The sequence below is a fragment of the Mastigoproctus giganteus genome, chromosome 1, assembly GCF_048544385.1.
Source record: "Mastigoproctus giganteus isolate SK-2022 chromosome 1, ASM4854438v1, whole genome shotgun sequence".
NCBI lineage: Eukaryota > Metazoa > Arthropoda > Arachnida > Uropygi > Thelyphonidae > Mastigoproctus > Mastigoproctus giganteus.
The window spans coordinates 223485323-223500637 of record NC_143575.1 but is presented as its reverse complement, the minus strand read 5'-3'; the positions used below and the strand labels follow the sequence as shown (position 1 = coordinate 223500637).

General features: G+C 37.6%; 1 protein-coding gene across 1 annotated transcript in view; it reads left to right on the top strand.

Annotated features, from left to right (window-relative positions):
* Positions 1–15315, top strand: part of LOC150091547 (cholesterol transporter ABCA5-like) — a 389022-nt gene that overhangs the window by 157692 nt on the left and 216015 nt on the right. The window contains exon 14 of the mRNA XM_090376152.1: positions 545–635. Within this exon, the coding sequence (XP_090232278.1) occupies positions 545–635 (91 nt within the window). The remainder of the gene's footprint in view (positions 1–544; positions 636–15315) is intronic.

Below are 15315 nucleotides of genomic sequence, written 5' to 3'. Positions count from 1 at the left end.
CTCAGAGGAATTAAAAACTAAGCTTTTTATGACTAGTTGTGGGAGCTGCACTTCAGTAAAAGTTGTGATACAGTTTTAGTCTCCTCTTCTTTATGCAGTGAGCCTTTATATCATTGCTGACTTGGTATTCTGACAGAATTTAAATGAGCTTCATAAGTGGTTCTGGTTTCATATCTTATCTTTCATAACTCCATATTAGAAATGGGGCTGCCTAACTGATTCTGTTAATCTGTTACACAGCCAACTGGTAGGACTGTATACTGTCTAATCCTATTGGCTGCAATTCACCACATTCCTGTTATACCATGAATGTTAGCAAAGTTAGTTTTCAACTTTCAGAGACATTACTTAGAAAGACTATGACATTACTTCGAAATGTATTGATAATTTCACATCATATAAGATGGCTAATTCATTTGATTCATGCTTTTATTACTGAATATGATATGAATGTAAATAGATTCATATCCAGTATAAATTTGTGTATTAAAACTGAGTTTTAGTTATTTAAGCAATGTTTTAAGATTAAATAATGTCCTTGCAGATTATAAAGCAATAATTTCAAAGGGGAAAGTACAATGTGCTGGCTCTTCACTATTTCTGAAAAATAGATTTGGTGTTGGATATCATCTGACGTGAGTGGTTTATTTCATATATTTTAATCAGAACTGTTTTAATTTTTATAAAGACTTGGATAATCTCTTGAATACTATTTCTGAATATTTCAGAAAGGCTATTATGGTTAACATGATAGCTTGTATTTATTACATTTTGTTAGTAATATTTATTCTTTATAATCAAAATAGCAGTTATTACAGGAACCAAGAGGAACAGATGAGCTGCACCTAAACACTAATATTAATTTATTCTAGAAGTAAGATGATCAGTGCAAGGAAGTTGTGGCGATAGGTTTTGGAATTAGTTTGAAAGAAAGAGTAATTGACTAGAAAGTATTATCCAGTAGATTAATGAGGACAAATTTAAGATGAAAGTGGGTGATGAAATTTGTCATGCTGCATATGACCCAGTTTTGAAGACTCAAAAAAAAGATGAAATAGAAGCACTCTTTAATATGTTGGAACAGTAGTTACAAATGACAAAGCAAGAAAGCATTAGCATTAGTAGAAGCATATAATGCAAAGAAGCAAGCGTATACAGCATAAGGATAATATGCACTAGAGATTTAAATAGCAGAGTATAAAATGACAAATTATATCTATAGAGATATTTCAGGAAACTGTAGAAAGAAAGTTAAACCTAACAGTAATGGCAAAAGGAATTTTGCATAAGCCATGTACTCTTAATTGCAAATGTGGTATTTTAGCATAAAGATAGCAACAAATAAAGTATAATTAACTATATCATTACAGAAATGGATCTTAAATAGAGAAATTGAGGAGTTGAGATTAGAAGTGGTTGAGCATCATGCAGTGAGCAAATTAAAAATAAAAATTAGTGCCCAAAATGAGAGGTATAAAAAAAAGTATGTAAATTAACAAAAATCAAAATCTCAGATTTTCCAAAGCCATTAGAAGGGGGGTTTGAAAATTTTGTGGCCTGAATATGAAAGGGTAGTGGTATAGTGTTAAAAATTTCTGGTTAATGTATAACACTTCAAATAGTAATCCACCAAGTTTCATGCAGTTTCAAAGTATTTTTTTAATAACAGGTCATGAAGTCAGCAAAATTGTGTGAATGAGGAAAGATGAACAAAATCATTCACAGTCACAAATGATAGTCACAATCATTCAGCAGTCATCCAATATTTTGGAGAAAAAAGGGACTAACACCAAAGGCAATTCGTGAGGATATGGTTACAACGTTGGGCAGGATGCCCATTCCTATTCCTTGGTTAAGAAGTGAGCAGAAGAATTTAAATGAAGGTGGGAGAGCCTGGAAGATGACCCACACTGTGGAAGACCTGCAACATCTATCGCTCCAAAAGTTGTTGATAGCATGATGAGTATTAACAAGTGACAGTTCAGTAAGCTGCCAGCTCTTGGGCATCTCATTTGAACACATGTACTACACAATAACAGAGATTCTCACTATGAAAAAGATGTCAGCACAATGGGTCCCAAAGTTCTTGACAGCAGATCCAGCAAATTTCCTTCCAAGATTTGTGACCATAGACAAAGGAGCAATCCAAATGGTGTAAACTTAGCTCCTTTCCCCCCTCCAAAGAAAGCCAAGTCAGTTACTTCTGTTTGAAAAGTGATGCCATCAGTTTTTTGGGATATTTGATGGAGTGTTCTAGTGGATTTTTTGAGATATTGATGGAGTATTCTAGTTTGAGTGTTCAGAAAGGCCAAACAATCACAGGGGCATATTATGCAGACCCTGTGAGACATTTGCATGGTAACATCAAAGACAAATAACCAAGATAAACTCTGCTAAGGAGTCTTGTTCTACCAGGACAACATGCCTGTTCATAAGTCTGTCATGCCATGGTTGCACTGCATGAGTTCAGCTTTGAAATCTTGGACCATCACCCATATACCAAATCTAGTAATATCAGGATTTGACCTATTTCCTAATTTGAAAAAATTCCTGGCTAGCATCCATTTTCCCAGTGACAGTGATATCATTGTCAGTGGGAATGAATGCATTGCAGCATCTGTGGCAAAAGTGTATTGACTCCAGAGGGGGGACTATGTTGAAAAGTAACATGTTACTAGACTCCTCAAATAAACCCTTTATACTCAGGCCATAAACTTTCCAAACACCCCTTGTAAGTATACAAATCTTCTTTCTAAAAAATTAAATGTCATTCCCAATTCCAATATGGCTTTAGAAGAAGAATGGAAACACTTAAGGGAACTTACTTTAGTGAAAGCTACTTGATAAGTCTGTGAAGACAGGAAATTCGGAATGCCCTGGTGGACCCATGAAATTAAAGATGAAATTGTAAAAAATAAAAAAAATTAATATATGAAATTTTTGGTGAATAAATCCAATAAATGGTTATTGGAATATAAAAAGTGGAAGAGTTAAGATCAAGAGCAGTCCCAGGATTTTTAAGGGATGGGGGACTACAGCAGTGTGTTCCCTGGAACACACTGCTGTAGTTCCCCATCCCTTAAAAATCCTGGGACTGCTTTAATCATAATGAAACAGTAAAATTTAATAATCAGTTTTAATCAGCATGCAACAGTAAAAAAAAAAAAAAAAATCCACATTATTTTGATATGCAGGGTAGCTGTAGCCCTTACCTAATGTGATGTTAAGATATTTCAAAGAGGCTAAAGAAAAATGGTGGAAATGTTTTGGAAAAGATATGAGAAACAAATACCAAGAAGGTGGAAACATTTTAGGATTTAGTTAAAAATCTAAGAACTAGAGCAAAAAACCAAACCCATAAGGTAATCAGAAATGTTATGGGCAAAGTTAAGTAGTATAGGGTAAATACTTTGATTTGCTAAATGAAAGACCTAAAGACATCACTGAAGAAGAAAAGGAAAATATTGAAATGGAGGAAGTTGAGGATACTATATCATTGAGATAGAAATGGCCATGAAAATGCAAATATGGAAAGAAAGTATAGCAAGTATGGATGATAAAATTAGATAGGAAATGCTGACTGACAGAGAAAGAGTGTTATGGCTCTTACATTACATTATCCGTAGATTGTTTTCAAAGGACAAATTCCAGGAGATTGAACCAGGACATTAAATGTAACAATGTATGAAAAGAGAAATAAACATGATGGTGAAAATTACAGGCAAATTTCACTGCAGTGTTACATGATGCAATATGATTACTGTGCTGCTGTGGATAGGGATACAATTCTGCCTTCTTTCATAGTCATATGAGACATGTCTTTTGTCTGTAAAAGAGTATATTCACAGGTCAATTTTTGGGTAGAATAAAAAATCAGATTTCTGCAGACATAAAAGTCCAGAATCACTCATGAAAAATCCAGAATCAATCCTCAGATCAACTAATTAAAGTCCCATTTGAAAAGGCCTAAAGAATTCCCCCCCCCCCAATCTTGAACTCAGACTTCTCCAAATGGGGTGCTGATAACAATGTCATACTGACTAGGCTGCCACAGAGGGCACTCCTCAGCACACCAAGTAAAATCTTTGTAAATATCTTAATGAAAATCATTAGAGGGGAAGGCCAGCCAAGTTTTAAGCCAAACAGGAATGCCAAGATCAAATATTCGCACTGACAAGTTTTAGAAAAGTAATTTCAGATGTTAGTAAAATATTGTATCAAGGATAATCTCTTAAGTGAAATAAAAATTTTATAAAAATAGCAAATATGCAATGTGATTACAGGAAGCATTAGAAAATGAATTAAAGTTAAACTTGGAGTGTGGGCTGCACCTTATTTCCACTTGTTATAATTTTCTTGTACCATTTAATAAAAGATGCAACTTACTAATAAATTGGACCAAACTTTATATTCAGAATCAAAAAAGTATATGCAAATGAAATTGTTCTTGCTAGACAGTTGCCTGCAAACTCTTCCAGAATCTTTGAATGAGACAGAAAATTTGTATAGATTCTGGAAGAGTTCGCAAAAAAAAAATAATAAATATAAAAGTTGGGTGAGAAAAAGAAAATTTAGATTGTAGACTAAATAAACAAAAATTGAAACAAATTAGTAAGGTTGTCCACCTTGGAACTGTTTTACTTATATTATTTATCAAAATAATATAAAGCCTTACGTATTATATTATTTACAGAATTAAAAATAATATAATAAATAAAGCATGAAGTTGGTAATCAGTCAAAAAATTCTTTTGGAGCAAAAGAGAAATTGGTCAAAGGACATAATTAGTTATTTATAACACAAGTTGTGACAGCAGTGGCTTCCACTGTGATTTTAATACTACTTCTCTGCAAATGTAGCAGAAGCTATCAGGCTTACTGTGGCAAGAATGCGACACATTTCATGTATGGTTGAGGTGCATGTACATTAGAACACGATTAAGAAATTGTAGATTTTTATTTCTAATAAAAACACGGTTCATGATTTACACTAATGCACACAACACTTGTTTACAAACACTAATTCACTAAACACTTGTTCACTTTGTTCACCACTCATTCTCTGAAACACATGCGCTTTTTGAAATATGAAAATGCTTGCTTGACCTGGAACCCACTCGTATATATACTGGTAGAGAAGCTTCTAGAAGGCTCACAATGTTTCTAGAGGACTCCATTGGAAGTTATAGAACCTTCTAGAAACATCCCGACCTTTATTCCGCACATAACAATATTTTAGAATGTTCCCGAGTATTCTTAAATGTTGTAGAAAGCTCCAGAGTGCTCTAGAAATCTCCCGAATATTCTAGAAAAAAAAAAAAATTTTTTTAAATAGATAATATAATAGATGGAAAAGATGATTAAATGAACTACAGGTCTCGGTTTTTGGTCATTAATCTACAATATTTGAAAACTGAGGGTGATGAGGCCTTTTTAAGCACATATGCGAGTTTTTGAACATATTTCCTACGAGAATCTTTTGAAATTATTTTACGGACGAAATTGATGCCGACCAGTGTATCAGTAGCGATTATTCATGCATTAAGAATCTGCAGATAAAAGAACCACTAGGTGTCAGTGATTGCAGTTTATTGCTGTGGGACTTACTTAAAGATGTAACTGCAATCATGGGTAAGGAGAAGGGTTCTTGCTTTTGTAAAGGTGACTACAGTGGTCTCACACAGTTTTTAAATTCTATACAGTGGGACCAAGTGATGATGTTACCATCAGCAAATTCTAAATGGGAAGCATTCAAGGAATTAATCAGAGAAGCTACTAGGCTCTTCATATCAACTAAGAAATACTGTTCAACATATAGGCCTAAATGGATGTCAGATGTATTAATGAGACTTGTGGCAGAGAAGAAAAATGTATGGAATACATATAAATTATTAGGTGACAAAGGAGGTTAGGCAAGCAAAATGCAAAGAAAAACAGCAAAGATTTCTTTACATATATAAACACTACAAGGAAGAGAATTAATCAAATTGTTCCATTTGATATCAAAGGTTTGACTGTTGATGATCTTGCTCAGGTTGCTCATAAATGGAATAAGTGTTTTGCATGAATATTCATATATGAGGAATTCTTTAGGAAAGAGATCATGCCAGAAGTTTATCAAATTCTAACAGGGAGTTAAATGATTTTGTATTAACTGAGAGGAAAGTGGAAGACAAATTTTTTAAGTTAACCATATAAGAAAGGCACCTGGGATGAATGGGATCTATCCAATTATATTAAGTGAGGCAACGAAAGAAGTAAGGAAACCCTTCTTCTTCTTCTTCTTCTTCTTCTTTGGTCCTTAGCTGGCAGCTGGGGGAGGCGGTTGGCCACGCAACCACTATGCTGCTGTAGGTGCCGCAGGGTTTCGGACTTGCTCTGTGATGTTCTTCCATACCTTACGATCCATGGCTTCAGTCCTGGCCTGGTTAAGGTCGAGACGTCGGCTCTTCAAGTCATCTTCCACTTGCTTGGCCCACGTTTTCCTAGGCGCGGTCCGTTGGATGCTCCATTGGGTGGGTCGTTGTCTCCAAAGGAGTATGGATGGTATTCTGTTCGTGCCCATTCTACATACGTGGCCAAACCATCTGAGCCTTCGCTTCTGGATTTGGTCGGCAATGGTTGGTTGCTGTTGGCATCTGGCGCGGATGGTATCATTAGTGATGCGGTCGCGAAGAGAGATGCCCAAGATCTGCCGCAGGCATCGCATTTGGAATACCTCAAGTTTGTTCAAATCTAACTTGAGACAAATCCATGTTTCTGATCCGTAAAGAAGAATGGGCAGGATCAAAGTCCGGAAGAGTCGGATTTTAGTCTTTGTGGAAATGTTGGTCCTCTTCCATAGACACCATTTGAGCGAGGCGAACGCAGTGGCCGCCTGTCCAATTCTGCTGTGGATTTCCATGGTGGATGCAACTTTCTTCTCCTGGACCAGCGACCCAAGGTATTTAAAGTCCTGCACTTGCTCGATCTGGACGCCTTCGAGATAGATGGTGGCTTGCGACCCATCTGTTGTCAGGGCCTTTGTCTTACCAGCATTGATCTTCAAACCGTATGGCCGGGCAATGCGGGCAATGTCGTAGAGGATGTCCGTGGCTTCAGCGTCGTTACCGGCAAGGATAGCACTATCATCAGCAAACATCAGGTCAGTCACATAGTGATCCTTGTCATATTGTATGTCCTGTCTGTTTCTGAATGCTTGCCTCATAATGGCATCGACCACGATGTTGAAAAGCAATGGGGAGGCTACATCCCCTTGGCGGACTCCAGTTTGGATGGTAAATTCCTCAGATAAATCGTTCTGGATGCGCACCTGGCTGGTTAAACCGTTGTATGCAGTTTGGAGGAGTGTGATGACTTTTCGAGGTACATGTTCAACCTCTAGTAGTTTCCATAAGGCAGGCCGGTGGACACAGTCGAAAGCAGACTTAAAGTCAATGAAAACAATGACGGTTCGCTGTCCACACCGGGAGACCGAGATGATCTTTTTGCATGCCATAATTTGAGCTGCACCTTAGCCCGGATGAGGTAGTGATCAGATCCGCAATCAGGTCCCCTCATGGCACGAACGTCCATGAGTGATGAGCGAAATCTGGCATTGATCAAAATGTAGTCCAGGATTGCTGAGTCCTTGCCAGAAGGAAACCCTAGCCATAAATATTAGAGCATCCTTGAATTTGGGGGAGGTACCCTGCAGACTAGTAATGTGCAAATGTATCCCCAATTGACAAACGGATCAAAGGATGACATGAGTAATTACAGACCTGTTTCTGTTGCAGGGAAAATAATGGAGTCATTCATTATAGGAGTAATGTAGGATCATCTAGATAAGGCTGCAATCATTTTTCTGTCACAGCATTTTCCCCTTAACAAACCCATGGGTTTGTTAAGGGAAAAATGCTGTGACAGAAAAATGATTGCCTACTACGATCTGGTTAGAAAGGAACTGGATGCAAAAAATCATTCTGATATCATATTCTTGGATTTCAGTAAACTATATGATATCAACCCTTTACTTGGATTTCATAATTTTGATATCATATACTTGGATTTATTTTGATGCTGGTGCACATAACAGATTGTTGTACAAATTGGGGCACTGTGGCATTAATGGCAAGTTGCTCCTATGGATAAAGGGATGTTTGAGTGGGAGAAGATAGGAGTGTTAATCATTGGACACTGTTGTTCATAGACTAATGTTATTACTGGAGTCACCTACGGTTTGTTGCTGGGCCCATTGTTGTTTTCTATATTTATCAGTGATATTGATGAAGGTATATCAAGCATAGGGCGCCTCCATAGCCAGGTGGGAAGGAGCAGCAGTGCGTAGCACACGCTTCTTGATTAGATTGGGGTTCGAGCCCATCACCACCAAATACGGAGGATGCGGAAAGGTCAGGGAATGACCACCGCATATTCCCGGAGCAATATGGCCTTAGTTGCTAATGCTCCTAAAAACCAAAATAACAAATAATATATCAAGCATAATGTCCAAGTTTGCAGATAGATAATACAAAGGGTGGCAGGGTGTTTAATGACAGTAAGGACATTCCCCTACTGCAACAGAATCTAGAAAAGTTAAACAGATGTGCTGAGAAATAGCAATTGTAGTTTAACATTGAAAAATTCAAGGTACTGTATATGGTTAGCAGTAACCTCAGAGTAACTTACCAACTTTGTGGTACTTCACTCAGGATAGTAGAAAATGAAAAAGACCTGGGATAATTATGCAGTTAGATATGAATTCTCTGGACAGTTCAGACAGGCTGCTAGGACAGCACATAGGGTTTTGTGAATGATATACAGGCCACATCTTGAGTACTGCATACAGGCCTCAATTTATGAAGGATGTAGAGCTGCTAGGATGAGTACAGAGAAGGTCAATGAGATTGCTGATGGGAACAAAGGGGTGACCTTACCAAGAAAGGCTGCAGTTTTGCAAATTGCAATGTCTGGATGCCCCGGGTGCCAACCGTTCCATGGCCAAGCAATCTCAGTGAGTTTTTCAAAGCAAACTATCTAAAGAGATTTTGCCATTATATATTCTGTTTATTTCTGAATACCGTTTTCCTCATTTTATATTTCACTAGCTCTTTCATTCTACAAGAAGTGGGCAAAGGCCCAGAAAGGAAAGACACCTTTCTGTTTCTTTTTCCTTTATCACTAATACAACTAATAGCCTCTTGGTCACTTCGTGGCACTGCTCCTGCCTTCCTGTGGCATGGCCGGTAACCTGGGTGGTAAAGACAAACCCCCAGGGCCAAAAGGAGCATAAAAATACTTATCCATCAGTAGAGCCTTCGAGCTCAAGGCAGAAACTTTCATTGACCATGACTTAGGAAATAATAATACAAAGAGACAGAAGACTGATTGGATGGAGCAACCCTGCCCATGAGTTCTAATTTTCTACTCCCTCACTAGTCAGCCTATGAGCAAACTGTGTCCCTTTGTGATTCAGAAACATCTGGAAGGTATTGCAGGATCGCCTAAGACTGTAAAGAGGCTGCAATCAGGAGACCTATTAGTGGAAACTACGAACCACAGACATTCAGAGAACCTTTTACAGATTATAAACTTTACTGGAATTCCAGTAAAAATATCTCCTCATGCAACCCTAAATTCATCTAAGGGTGTCATATCCAGTTGGGACCTATTAAATGTCACTGAGGAAGAAATAACCCAAGAGCTGCAAGGACAAAATGTAATTGAAGCAAAACATATGATGACTAAAAAAGACAATCAACTTACACCTACCAGAAACATTATTCTCACCTTCAGTACCCCTAACTTACTTGCCTCTGTAAAAGCAGGTTATTTACTATGCCGCATTCGCCCATATATTCCTAACCCTTTGAGATGTTATAAATGCCAAAAGTATGAGCACTCTCAAATTGTATGCAGAGGAGACCCTGTCTGCCCCAACTGTGGGTCCTCACGCCACATACAAAATGACTGTACAGCTACAAAAATGACCTGTCCAAATTGCAAAGGTGACCACCCTGCAATTCCAGAACTTGTGAAAAATGGAAAACTGAGAAAAAAATAGTAAAATACAAGGTTGAGAACAAAGTCAGTTACTAAGAAGCAAGAAAACTAGTTGCACTAGGAACAAAAATATTTCCTATGCTAATGCAGGTAAAAAAATACCAAACAAACAGTCTCTACTCAAACTGATGTCACAGTTACTACCAATAAATCAATTTCTGATTGGGCTAGAACTGTCCTCTCTGAGGAACAACCAAATGTACATAAACAACAACCCAAACTCTCAGACAAAGCAAATAATACTCCTCTGACAATACCAGTGGCATCTCATCCTCCAATGAATGCTACCACACCCCATATTATGAACTCAAATATAATGAAAAATATTCAGGCCATAACCATGGACACAGATGGCACATCTATACAGGAAGATCCAATTTTAGAAATCCATGCTGAAGAAGAAGAAATGGACACTGGTTGGCCAGTTTTCCTAAAAAAAGACAAACAAAAATTGGAACGCCATAAGCCAGTCACCTTCAAAAAGCAGTCAGATACATCTCCATCAATTTATCACGAATAATGCCCTGTACTTTACAGTGGAACTGCAGAGGCTTTCAATGCAACACAGATAATATTCATGATCTAATTAACCGATATTCTCCAGTTGCCCTTTGTCTTCAGGAAACTTACCTAACCTTGCAAATTTCTCCTTCGATAAAAAACTATTGCCTTTATTGAAGAGATCGTAATACAGCAAATGCTGCCCGTGGTGGTGTAGCAATCCTGATAAATTCAAAGGTCACAACTAAACATATCCCACTTTAAACTGAAAAAGAAGCTGTTGCTGTTCGTATAACTCTCCACACTTCAATAACATTAGTCTCAATCTACTTACAGTCAAACCATACTTACTGTTTAAAAGATCTTGAAGACCTCTTCATACAGATAACTCTACTTCTCTGTATATTAGGGGACTTTAACGGACACCACCCCTTATGGGACGTTCCTAAATTAGATAGATGGGAATGACTTATTAAAAAGCTTATTGCCTCGCCATACTCAATACTGGTGCACACACTCACATTCAGCTCCCAATTGGACATACCTCAACAATAGATCTCTCCATTTGTTCTCCAGTACTGGTCCTAACCATAGAGTGGTATGTGATTAATGATCCTATGGACAGTGATCACTTCCCAATCGTATGCAAAGTATTGATAGCACAAGCTCCTCTAGCTAAACCCTGCAGGAAATGGAGATTTGCCTGAGCAAACTGGGCAAATTTTCAGTCATCAATCTCTCTCGATGAGGAAAAAATCCATCTCCAACTTATTGATGATGTGACAGATTACATCACGTCTCATCTTCTAAATGTGGCCAAAGATACAATACCTTTATCAAACCCCCCCCCCTCCCTGGCCGAAAGCATTATAATTATTAGTGGAATGAGGAATGCACAAAAGCAAAAAATAAAGCCTGGAATTTTTTTCGGCAATACTCAACCACAGCCAATCTGATTAATTATAAGAAGTCAAAGACAAAATCACGTTTCATACAAAGGCAAGCCAAGAAGGAATCCTGGACCCGTTTTGCATCCAGCATTAACAGAAACACTGACAGCAAAATAATTTGGAAAAAAATTAGACAGCTTTCTGGTAAGTTTCCAACCACACCTTCACCAATCCTCTCCTGGAATGGGCAAGAGTTATCTAATCCTTTGGATATAGCTAATGCTTTGGGCAATACGTTTGCTGAAATCTCAGCAGCATCAGCTTATACTACATCTTTTCAGCAAATTAAAAACACAACAGAACAGCATTCTATTAATTTTCAAACTGCCCATCTTCTACCATATAACAAACTTCTGCAATGTTCTGAACTCTTTCATGCTATTAGAACAACCTGCAATGGTGCTGCCAGACCAGATGGGATCTATTATGTCATGGTACAACATCTTGATGGCAAAGCTCTGTGCCTGGTCTTTTTTTCTCATGGTCTTTTACAACCGTATTTTTTTAGAAAATGTTTATCTAGCTTCTGGGCATCATTCTACTGTTTTGGCATTCCTAAAACCTGGAAAAGATCCAACCAACCCCCATAGCTATAGGCCAATATCTCTCTCAAGCTGTCTCAGCAAAATCCTTGAAAAAATTGTCCACTGTAGACTTGTCTGGATCTAGAGTCAGAACAGCTAATGAGCCATAATCAATATGACTTTTGTCAAAACAGGTCATGCTTGGATCTTATGGTTAAGTCTGAATTTGCCATTCGTAATGCCTTTGTTAAACATGAACATCTAGTAATGGTTTCACTAGATAAAGAGAAGGCTTTTGACACCACCTGGTGGCATGGCATACTTAGAGATCTTTACTCTCTTGGTCTACAGTGCAACCTTCCTATATTTGTGAAGAATTTTCTACATACTAGATCATTTCAAGTTCAATACCAGCATGCCCTTTCTGCAACATTTATTCAAGAAGGTGTTCCGCAGAGATTAGTACTGAGTGCCACTGTTTTCACTCGTAGAATAGATTCCATCACTAAACAACTTCCAGATACAGTAGAGACTTTCCTTTATTCAGACGACCTTTCTATCTCCTGCCATTCCCAAAACATGAGGTCTATTGAAAGACAGCTTCAAATATCATTTAATAAAATGCATCGATGGATCAGCCTCAGCGGCTATCGACTCTCGCAGCAGTAAACAGTTGCTATCCATTTTTGAAGATAACGCAAGTTTCATCCGGATCCTGAACTTCAAATCTCTAATATATCCACCCCTAATATAGTCACTAATAACATCCGATTTCTGGGATTAATCCTAGACAACAAATTAAACTTTTTAGATCGTATTAAAAATATACGTACTTCCTGTCTAAAAAAGTTGAACATACTCAGAGCTATATCAGCCCAAATATGGGGTGCAGATCGTACCTCCCTGTTTCAGTTGTACAGGGCATTAATCAGATCACGTCTGGATTATGGAGCTGCCATTTATGATTCTGCCAGAGCAAGTGCATTGCACTGTCTTGATCCAGTTCAACACAGAGCTTTGAGAATTGCACTTGGTGCATTCAGAACATCGCCAGCACACAGTCTCTACATTGATGCTCACGAGCACTCACTAAGTTTACGTAGGAAAGCATTGTTATTGAAGTATGCTGTTAAGGTACAAAGTTGTGCATCACATCCCATTCAGTCATGCTTATTCAATCCACCGTTAGAAAACCTCTACAGAAATAAACCTAGAATAGTAAAGCCAGCTGGTCTTCGCCTTCTTGAACTGATGCAGATTTGGAATGTTTTCATCCATTCCGTACAACAGATAGAAACTTGTACCCAACCACCATGGGATCCTCCTCCTATACAGCCCTGTGACACTAAACTCTGCCAATGGGGAAAGAATGTTTTACCATCATCCACTGTCAAACAACTGCACGCAGTTCGCACAACGATATGTTGATTTTGAATTAGATTTAGACCAATTTATACAGATTGGTCTAAATCTAATTCAAACGTTGGAGCAGCTGCAGTGTTTTCGAATACCATTATTTCAGCATCCCTCCCATCTGAATTCAGTGTCTTCTCAGCTGAATTATATGCAATTAAACTAGCTTTAGAAAATCTCTGTTCTGACTGTTCTTTAAAATCTGTTATTTATGCTGATTCCCTCAGCTCAATCATAGCATTATGCAATTCCTCAAATAAAGTTCACCCAGTTCTAAATGAAATCAGAAGTTTATTACTGAAAATTGAAGAACACCAGCAGTGGGTCACTTTCTGTTGGATTCCGGCCCATTCTGGTATTTTGGGCAATGAACTGGCCAATCAAGCTGCAAAAAATCCATCCACCCTAGATTTAACCAATATCTGTGTTCCAGCATCAGACTATACAGTGATCATTAATGATGCATGCCTATCAGAATGGACAGCCCTCTGGCACTCTGAGACTAATAATAAACTCTTTCAGTTTAAATAGGATCCAAATATTTCGTGCTCCAGTGTCCGTACATCAAGACGAGAGGTAGTCCTTTCAAGAACAAGAATAGGTCACACCCATCTGACCCACCTACATTTGCTTACAGTGTCCACATTGTTATATAAATCTGACTGTGAAACATATTCTCATTGACTGCCCCTACTATAAACAAGACAGAATTTAAGCCTTGCTATCACTAGTTAATCTTCGTAAACCAGTAACTCTTGAAAATCTCATTGGTGATAAGGCAAATGTTTCTGAATTTTTTAACAAATGATTTTGATTGCTAAAACAAATTTTGATCTGTTGTCATGGAAGTTGATAGCTTGAATAAATTCAAGGAACAACTAGATAAACTATTTGAGGAAATGGATAGGTGAAATGGGAATATATATATATAAAGATATATATAAAATAAAGATAAAATAAATAAAAATGCCAGCAGCATGGCAAGACAGTAGAGCGAAAATTGTGAAAATATACATAACGATCAAATCAACAGGGAGGGAAGAGAATAAAATTATTGCAGCAGAAACTCTCAAAGATAATTTAGAAAGCCTAAATACAAAGATAATAAAATATAATCAATTAAATTTTGAATAGCCAATTAAATAAAATTTAACGGCGACCCCTCTGACAGGCATCAGGTCCAAATTTATGTGAAATATCACGGGTAAAGATGTGAACAACTACAATAAAATAAAATAAAACAAAAACAGAAATAGACTGACCATTATGCCCCATCTCAACAGAGGACCACAAGGCCAATAATGGTCAGGGAATCGCTGCATTTCGATCACTAGACAAATCGCCGCAAAGGCGAATCAATCGAGAGATCAGTAACCACTATCCGATCCCTGGATCGAACCGCCAATACAGAGGACTTGAATAGTGGTGGTCCTGATGCAGCAAAAATTAAAAATAGGACAGATACAAGCACTCAAATGCAAAGCCACACCACTGACAAAAGTAATCTTAACCAGATTATATAGGCAAAACATGATCTATGGATTTGCTAATGCTGCGCCTGTGCTGCCATCCATAGATCATGTTTCGATCTATGCATTTCGATCATCCATAGATCGAAATGCAGCGATTCCCTGACCATTATTGACCTTGTGGTCCTCTGTTGAGATGGGGCATAATGGTCAGTCTATTTCTGTTTTTGTTTTATTTTATTTTATTGTAGTTGTTCATATCTTTGCCCGTGATATTTCACATAAATTTGGACCGGATGCCCATCAGAGGGGGCGCCGTTAAATTTTATTTAATTGGCTATTCAAAATTTAATTGATTATATTTTATTATCTTTGTATTTAGGCTTTCTAAATTATCTTTGAGAGTTTCTGCTGC